General features: G+C 36.6%; 1 protein-coding gene across 2 annotated transcripts; it reads left to right on the top strand.

Annotated features, from left to right (window-relative positions):
* Positions 1 to 2,157: 2,157 nt before the first annotated feature.
* Positions 2,158 to 6,800, top strand: slc48a1b (solute carrier family 48 member 1b). Of its 2 annotated transcripts, XM_053499091.1 has the most exons (4): positions 2,158 to 2,425; positions 5,442 to 5,609; positions 6,463 to 6,611; positions 6,732 to 6,800. In XM_053499091.1, the coding sequence occupies exons 1-3, from the start codon at positions 2,296 to 2,298 to the stop codon at positions 6,597 to 6,599; spliced, it is 435 nt and encodes a 144-aa protein (XP_053355066.1). In that variant the 5' UTR covers positions 2,158 to 2,295; the 3' UTR covers positions 6,600 to 6,611; positions 6,732 to 6,800. The 2 variants fall into 2 exon arrangements, with proteins under 2 accessions (XP_053355066.1, XP_053355065.1); XM_053499090.1 differs by lacking the exon at positions 6,732 to 6,800 and having other exon boundaries at positions 6,463 to 6,676.
* The last annotated feature ends 3,363 nt before the right edge of the window (positions 6,801 to 10,163 follow it).

The raw sequence follows: 10,163 nt of genomic DNA, 5'->3' as shown, positions 1-10,163 counted from the left end.
ACAAATCATGTATTAAGCCAAACATAACTTTAGTTTGAGCTTATAATACCGGAAGAATACCGTTTGGTTGCCATGTCAAATTATTGTCATTTCAAATCCATGTCAAATATAATTTCATTTAATAAAAAATAATAATAATAACAATGTGTACAATCACATAGATTAAAAATTGCACCTTTTAAAACAACATACACATGAGTTAAATCCATATTACCATAAAGATTCAAATACAGTATCAAGAGCTTTATTTATTTATTTATTTATTTATTTATTGACAGCACCTTTTCTGTCTCTTATTGTGAATTGTATCATGTTCAATGGGTCCATGTGCTGCGAGTGTTAATGTGTTCACGTTCTGTTATGTTTTTAATCACTTGGGCCCTTATTGTAGTTCTGGGCCCAAGGCGACCTCCCGTGTTACTTGTTGGACAGACCAGCACCGATTCTCAGTCGGCACCGCGTCCCGGACAGACCACACAGGAAGAAGAAACACAACAGAAAAGAAAGTGGTGTGAGCAGCACAGTGACAGATTCTGGGTCTAAAGAAGAGACACAGGGGACTTTTTAATAAAATTAAAGTAGACACATGATTTGACTTCAGTTTGCAAAAAAATGTAATCAATTAATTTTTTTTTTTTAGAAAAACTTTTAGCACAAAGTTCATTTGCACATCTCAGAAAAGAAAAACTTATACGTAATGTATGTCTTTTTCTTTAATTTTTTTCTTTACAATCTAACAAAGCATTTTATGCTTTCAAAAAGAGGATCTAAAAATGTGATAAATGAAAACAAACGTGTTTTTAATTCTTACAGATTCCTGGATTGAGTCCATTAAGCTTTTAAAAAAACCTCCTGAATTTGCTGCCCAAATGTCATTTGCACGTAAAAAAAATCAACTTTTATACTTTATATATATATATATATATATATATATATATATATATATATATATATATATATTTCAATATATAAAAAAAGATTAAAAAAAAAACTTTGTGTCTCATATTTATTTATTTATTTATTTATTTTCTTTACGATCACGTGAATCACTTTATACTTTCGATTTAAAATGTAAAAAAAAATTATAATATAAAACTTTAAATTAATTCTTTTCCTCGAGTTTGACTCAGGCAGGCACTTGCAGGCTTTTCATGGGGATCAGTCGCTCATGGAAAAGACATTTTTTAAATATTCAATTCAATTCAATTCAATTTTATTTGTATAGCGCTTTTAGCAATTTTCATTGCCGCAAAGCAGCTTTACATAGTCAAAAGAATTATTTAGGTTTGTATGAAATGTGAATTTGTATGAATCAAAATGGTCAGTTTGTCCCTGGTGAGCAAGCCGAGGGCGACAGTGGCAAGGAAAAACTCCCTGAGATGGTAAGAGGAAGAAACCTTGAGAGGAACCAGACTCAACAGGGAACCCATCCTCATCTGGGTGAAACAGAAAGCAGTAAATGATCTGCATTTATACAGTGTGTAGGGTGGGAGGCAGTTCAGCTATAATAGCTGATGTTAATTGATGTTAATATGGAGTCCAGGTAGTTATTGAAGACCGAGGTAGACTTGTAAGAAGTTCCAGTCATGAACTATCGAACTGTCAAGTCCCCAGAGAAACAGTTGCCAACACCAGTCAAGGCCAGAACCATTTTCTAGTTACCATTTTCTAACCAAATATGTTAAGTGGCCTGTTTCTCCAAAAGTTTAAGAAACTCAGTTCAAGGTCATTAATAATATACACCCAGAGTCTGAATTTCTAAAGAGAAGGTTTAGGTTGAGGTGAACTTTGTTCTTTTTGTGATTCAGCCTGTGAAATGTTACAACACCAGTTTTTTCCAGTTTTTTTTTTTTAAACTATTATTATTATTATTATTATTATTATTATTCCCACAGTGTCCTGATGATCTACTGGGACCAGCAGCCAGTCGACCTGAAGCCTGATGTTAAAGGTGTTGATTGATGTGTTGATTGATGTGTGGATTTTATTGCCCGTGACCTCCGGGGCGGCAGGTGGCGCTGTGCTCCTCAGCCTGCTCTGGAACTCCCCTCGGCTGTGTGTTATATAAGAGTCTCTGGTTATAAACACAGCCATGAGCCGCTCGCGAGCACCACAGCGGGATTAAAGCACTCGTGTTTTATTATTATTATTATTATTATTATTATTGTTATTAATATAAATTTCGGAGTGTATTTAAACCTCGGCGGGTCTCCGCGTCATGTCCCGCGCTGTGAGCGGAGGTTATTAGCCGTGTTAGAGTGAGTGTTGAGGTGACAGGAGGTGACAGGAGGTGACATGGCCCCCAGGAGGACCTACATCAGTGTGTGTTACTCCTGTGTCGGGCTGATGTTCGGCCTCTCGGCCTTCATGGTCTGGAACATCGTCTACACACAGCCCTGGACCTCCGCCATGGGGGGGCTCTCAGGTACACACACACACACACACACACACACACACACACATCATCATCATCATCACACACACACACACACACACATCATCATCACACACACACACACACACACACACACACACACACTCATCATCATCATCACACACACACACACACACACATCATCATCATCATCCACGTGCACCCATCACACACACACACACACACACACCATCATCATCATCATCACCGTGCACTCATCACACACACACACACACACACTCATCATCAACATCTCTCTCACACACACACACACACAAAAACCATCGTCATCATCATCATCATCACCGTACACACACTCACACACACACACACACACACACACACACACACACCATCATCATCATCATCACCGTGCACTCATCACACACACACACACACCAACATCATCATCATCATGACACACACACACACACACCAACATCATCATCATCATGACACACACACACACACACACACACACACACACACACACACCAACATCATCATCATCATCACACACACAAACTCATCATCATCATCACCGTACACACACTCACACACACACACACACACACACACACACACCATCATCATCATCATCACCGTGCACTCATCACACACACACACACACCAACATCATCATCATCATGACACACACACACACACACCAACATCATCATCATCATGACACACACACACACACACACACACACACACCAACATCATCATCATCATCACACACACAAACTCATCATCATCATCACCGTACACACACTCACACACACACACACACACACACACACACACACCATCATCATCATCATCATCACCGTGCACTCATCACACACACACACACACCATCATCATCATCATCATCACCGTGCACTCATCACACACACACACACACCAACATCATCATCATCACCGTGCACTCATCTCTCACACACACACCATCATCACAATCATTATCATCACACACAAACACACCTGTATACCCTGCTGAGGTGGTGACGTCATACACACCTGTAAACACTGCCCAGGGTGTGACGTCACACACTCACTAACACACACACACACACTCTCTCTCTCTCTCTCACTAATGTGTATTCCTGTAAAGTGAATAAATAAATAAACACTGGCGTCGTTACTACGCGTTGTTGGCGTTTAAAGAGGTTTAATTTATTAATATAGATTTATTTAGGCTATAGTGTTAATTAAATATATATTTGTGTATGTAGAATAATAGTTCTTTAAAATAAGCAACAAAATGCTCGTAGACTCTGTAAATATTCCCACACGAGTGGAGATTCATTAATCACATTCTAGAACAATACTGGATCGAGACTATAATATAACACACATGATATTCAGTAACTAAATAACAACAAGACATGAAGGTCGGCTGTTCTGGATCAGTTACTACAAGAACAGTCTCGTCTTGAGGGCGTTTGTAAAACCCATCAAGCTCCATGATGAAACTATCTCACATGAAGACCTTCCCAGGAGAACAGGACCGAAACCTCAGATTAGAGCCGTTATGGAGCTTTACAGAGCAGAAGTAGCAGATAAACATCTCAATATCAACTGTTCAGAGGAGATTATTGTGTAGTTTGGATAATAAACGCCTTCAGTGTTGTTTTACAGTGTAGAAAGAAATAAACATCAGAAATGTGGAGTTAGAAGGGGTGTACAAACTTTGGACTGGTATTGTTTGTTTTAAAACATGACATGACTGATGTGAGACAAAATATTGTTCATTATGCAAAGTTCATAAAAATCGCAATGATCAAAAGTGTTTAAATATTATAATGACCGAGTTCTTTTCCATTTTTTAAAAAGTTTTGCACATATTAAAAAGAATTGGTTTTTTTTATCATAATTATTTTAACACATTTATTTTTATGAGATTTGTCCTGTTATAGAAATGCCTGTAACTAATAACTGTTTGTATCTGTTTAAAAGCTATTATTAACTTTAATATTGAAAATTATTTTACATTTCTTGTGGTTCTTTGAAGAAAATATAAGTTTTATAACATCAGTAATACTCAAACATCAGGACTCTAAAGTGTTGTTTTATAAAGTAAAGAGAAAGGACACACACACACACACACACACACACACACACACACACACACACTTCATGCTACACACAAGGACATTCTGTTAAGTCCCTAATGAACTTTAGTGTTATTGCTGTAACCTTGGCAGCTTGTCTTTGATTATTTTCCTGTAACAGCAGGACACACACAGTGCTTCATTCCCCTTATGTACAGCTGTGCTGTTGGTGCACAATGTGTGTGTGTGTGTGTGTGATCATGTTGTTTTTTAATGAGTGTATTGTGTATTAGTGAGTGTTATTGCTGACTCTGGGTCCTGCTCGCGAGTGTGTGTGTGTGTGTGTGTAGCGTGGACTTTGTCGTGCCCCGTGTCACACTGTACAAATATCGCTGAGCTGAACAGTTTTCGCAGTTTTTTTTAAACTTGCAGAGTGAAAAATGCATGACCATGAAACTGACAGGAAGTGTGTGTGTGTGTGTGTGTGTGTGTGTGTGTGTGTGTGTATGTGTGTGTGAGAATGACAAAGCAAAAAAAAAAAAAACTAAACTCTTAAACTATTGAACTGTAAAGCTTGACTTACAAGTCATGTAAAAATAAAATAATAATAATAATAATAATAATAATGTGACGTTTAAGCTTTATGGAAGGAGTCTCCAGTGTCGGAGATAAAGCTGTAACAGTTTCCTGACTGACGTTGGGATGAAATATGAAGCTGTAAATGTTGACAAGCTGCCTTAGTGCAAATCGAAATCGATCACTTGAGGGACGGCTTTAATAATATAATCACAAACACACGCAGTGTTTTATTAGTGTTTTATTCCTTTTATGCTGAGCAGCTCTGTTTTCCTGGTTAAAGATGAAATTTAAGTCAGTGTGAAACTGAAGGTCTGTGGTTGTGCTTACTGTTTTTACACTGTGTGTGTGTGTGTGTGTGTGTGTGTGTTTAGGGGTGTTGGCGCTCTGGAGTCTCGTCACACACATCATGTACCTGCAGGACTACTGGAGAACGTGGCTAAAGGGTCTGAAGTTCTTCATGGCGGTGGGCGTGTTCTTCTCCGTGCTCTCCATCGTCGCCTTCATCACCTTCCTGTGCGTGGCCATCTCACGGAAAGAGTGTAAGTGGAGTCTCCAATCTGGCAACCCTATTGTACCTGCTGTAGGTTTTATCGGCTTCGTTTCTGTTTTACTGCGTGAGGACGTTGCCAGATTGACGGCGCAGTTTCACCCCCAAAGGTTCGACTTCGACGCATCACTCAGCGAGTGTCTGCTTTTAAAGTCATGATACATGCTAAAAATAATGATGTGTATATTTTTCTGACCAAAAAAAACATAATAATAATAATAATAATAATAATAGAATCAGGATAAATAATAAAATTAAAACAGGAAAATAAGGAACTGTTTGAGACTGAACTCATCCATGAACACAGAGGTAATGTTCGACACACGTATATATAATTTATTGATTTTCTTTTTTTTATTATTATTATTATTATTATTATTATTATTATTTTTATTAAAAATTCACTTCCTAATTTTTATTTGTTGTATTAAATATATGTATTTTTTAGCTTTACCCAATTAATATTTATTAATGTTTAGCTTGTATTACTTGAATTGTTTTTATTTTTTACTTTTTTAATAAATGTTTTTCATTTAATTTTCTTGTCTTCTTATAATTTTTTTTCTATATTTAGTTTTCTTATTATTACTCTTATTAGTTTTTAATAGTATTTATTTATAAAGAATTTATTATTATTAACCTGGGTAAACCTTTCCAATTTTTTTTTTTTTATTGTAGACTTTACAAAAATTCCGAAATATTAGAATCAGTTGGTCCTATTTTTATTTATTTATTTATTTATTAAAATTGGGCCCAGTGTCATGATGTTAATCTGACTTTCTAAAGTTAGCAATGTAACGTGTTTGTGTGTGTGTTTGTGTGTGTGTGTGTTTGTGTTTGTGCAGCACTGAAGGATCCTCGGAGCCTGTACCTGTCGTGTGTGTGGAGCTTCATGAGTCTGAAGTGGGCGTTTCTCCTGAGCCTGTACTCACGCCGATATCACAAAGAGTTCGCCGACATCGCCATCCTTAGCGACTTCTAACACACACACACATACACACGTCCACACATACACACGTCCACACATACACACGTCCACACACACACACACACACGTGTCCACACATACACACACGTGTCCACACACACACACATACACACGTCCACACATACACGTCCACACATACACACGTCCACACACACACACACACACACACACACACGTGTCCACACACACACACGTGTCCACACATACACACACGTGTCCTCACACACACACACACACACACACACACACACACGTGTCCCCACATACACACACTTGTCCCCCCCCCCCACACACACACACGTGTCCCCCCCCCCGCACACACACACACCACTATCTCCCAGGTTGAACAGGGGGTTGAGATACTCGTACTCGTTTCTAGCTTCTGTTTGTGTCGCTGTGTGAGGATGAAGGCGGTGACCAGCGGTTGCCACGGTGACTGAAGAGATTAAAGGGAAACTCCGGCGATCAAAACAGAAAAGCTTTCTCTATTGTCTAAGTAACTACAGTGATTACAGCATGGACGGAAATTTCAGCGAATGAAAAACATTTTGAGACGTTTACGGCCGCTTTGCTTGTCATAGAAGGTCGAGAGTCAGGTGTGGAGTCTTCTGATGAAATTTTCATTTATTTCCCCTTAAATTCTTAGTGATTATTCTTTTTTAGCACTTTTTCTGCAGGGTTGGTGGCAAACTTAGTGTCGAGCGCCTGTTCAAGGGCTCTCTGGCTGACGCTCGGTCCAAGAGGAAACTTTCTTATATCCTAATTTATTATTTAGTTTTAGCACAAGAATGTAAATGTGCCGTAAATAGCAGAGTGTTCTTTCCCAACTTAGTAAACCAGAAATGTTAAAAAGATTTTGAAGAAGAAGGAGCTGGTTTCACTTCTTAATGTGAATATTTCTTGCTATTTGCATTCTTGGATGAAATCTCTTCCTTTCTGGTATTTTGAACATAAACTTAAAGTTCCCTAATTGCAGAACTTTACATTTACGTAGCTTAACAACTTCCAGAAAAATAATTTTTTAAAAAGTTATAAATTTAGCATTTAATTTTTGTTCATTAAAGCAGTTCTTCCCTCACTATTAATCCCACCAGAAAAGTAAAAAAACAAAACAAACACCTACTGTTAGAGTTTTAACTGGAGACGGATGATTTAAAGATTAAAGAAACTGGTGAAGGGAACGACTTTTTAACCTCATGACTGTGTGTAAAAGTTAGAGATAAACATCTATAAGAGCAGCGATGTGTCTCATGCTGTAGTTATAAAGTCTTATGTAGGTGTTTTATACTCGCATAATGTGAGCGTTTGAATCAGGTCTGCACAATTAGATAATAAAAAATAAATCACATTGTGATTATTTTGCCGCACTTTACAATTGTAATTTAAACTACGTTTGTAGCTCTTCTTCTTCTTCTTGGTGTTTACCCACCATTGGCCTCCACTATGTTGTGTTACTTCCACATTCTGGTCCCGATCTCCCTACAAGGAAGACTTTAATCATAACTATTAAATGTACCGTTGTGTATTTAAGCGTATTTATCGAGGCTAACACTAAATAACGGCACAGACGATTGCATTTAGAAAATATTATTTGAATAATATTATTTCATAAAATAATATCAATATTTGGGATGTTGGCTAATATCTATCATCTTAAAATTAATAAAAAGTAAAACAACGAATACTTAAATTATTCCCCTGACTATTGCGTGTATTGCCTGTAATAAATCTCAGGCTTTTGTGATTAAATGATTCGCACCGGTCCGTATCGTGATTTATATTTTCATGTGATTAATTGTGCAGCACTAGTTTTAATGTCACAGCTGTCCCTGGACTTCCATTATGATTGAATTAGGAGTAAGCTCTCATGTTTTGGGTTTTTATGTTAGGGAAACACACATACAGTGCGATTAAATACCAAAGTGCCGGAGTTGCCCTTTAATGCAGGTTAAATGATGTGAGGATGTGATGGAGTTTATTAGCATGACTCTGCTGGGTGCTTTGATCTTTTTTCTTTATGTTTATATTTATGTGATAAACCTAGGGGGCGGTCCTGAGCCTGGGCCAGTTCATTTTCTTTTTAATTTTTATGAAAGGGCGTGGCTACAGAGCGATGCTGGTGACATCACTACTATATAAAAAATAAAAGATAATGAACTATCACAGCATATAAATAAAGTCTGATCAATGTATTGTAACCATGGTGACCAACTTTAGGTTGTGTTTGTACACAAGTAGATTTACAGTTAGTGTCTTTAGTTTAATGTTCGATTTTTATGTAAAGCCTTTATAAGATCACGTCTCTGTTAAAGTTTTACTGGAACTTTATTCTCGTGTAACTTCTCAACTTCTCACAAACATTAAAAGAATTGTAATAAATAACAACTAATTGCAGATTGTATCTTTTAATAATTCATCTGTTTTGTCTAATTATTGTAAATTTTAAACCTGTGATAGTCATTTCATTTTCATGTTATACACTTTTTCAAAAAAATCACTTGAACAAACTGACACAACGTGATTTTTATATTTTAACAGGAAAAGACACAACATATAAGTAAGAAATGTATAAGAAGGTGCACGTGTAAACTTTTTTTTTTAGTGTCTATTAGCTAAACTAAAGCAGCCAACCATCAGGTTACTGAAAAAACATTGTAAATGTATATATGCACTTCTGTTTATAATATCAGAAACATTAATTTTACAGCTCTTTAAAACGAGAATTAATTTACATGCGTTAAGAACTTGCAGCTGTGTGTGTTGTATTAGGGGTGTAATGAAGTAATTGAAAAAGCTAACCAGAGCATTTAGTCGTAACTCTGAAACGATTCAAATGAACAGAGGTCCTACAGTACTTTAGATTGAGTCTGGTATCTGAGGGTAATTTATCAGATCGAATCACTGCGTATCCTGTGGAAGTGTGACTTTTACACTGCACTGTTTTGTCACCAGCGCGCTTCTGTACGTGTCGGATATGGGATCATGGAACTATAATTTTTTGGAGTTTTTTTTTATTTATTTTTTTTATCATTAATCAGCTCCAGGTCGCAGGATTCAGTCCTGCAGTAACGTCACCGAGTGAATACCGTTGACGGTTTGTCGACTTTGTGGAAAAAATGTCATTAAACACATTTAATGTGAATCATTTAGAGTTTCGTGTGCAGCTCGTATCCGTCAAAAAACGCATAAACTGTTTGCTTTTTTCCCATTGTACGAGGAGAACAAATGTATACGTTTTATTGTTACTAGAATTAATCCCATGAATAACATTTTGTGTCTTTATACACAATTCTGTGTGGACATCATCTAAATAAAACACTTTTATTCAAATTCATAATGATTTGTAGTGTTAAAATGAAATTTTTACCAGCTGAAATCGTTAAAGCATTTTACTGCTGCAATTTTAAGTATTTTTATTGGATAAATGAAAGACCATTTTTTAATATTAGACATTTCAGAAATCAAGATATAGTTATCATGAAATCAAATAAAATTTTTAGACTTTTCATATTATTATTATTTTACTGATCACCTGTACAGTGTAAAATCACGGCATGA

The sequence above is a fragment of the Clarias gariepinus genome, chromosome 6, assembly GCF_024256425.1.
Source record: "Clarias gariepinus isolate MV-2021 ecotype Netherlands chromosome 6, CGAR_prim_01v2, whole genome shotgun sequence".
Lineage (NCBI taxonomy): Eukaryota > Metazoa > Chordata > Actinopteri > Siluriformes > Clariidae > Clarias > Clarias gariepinus.
The sequence above is the reverse complement of the archived record's forward strand: the minus strand, read 5'-3'. Positions and strand labels throughout refer to the sequence as shown.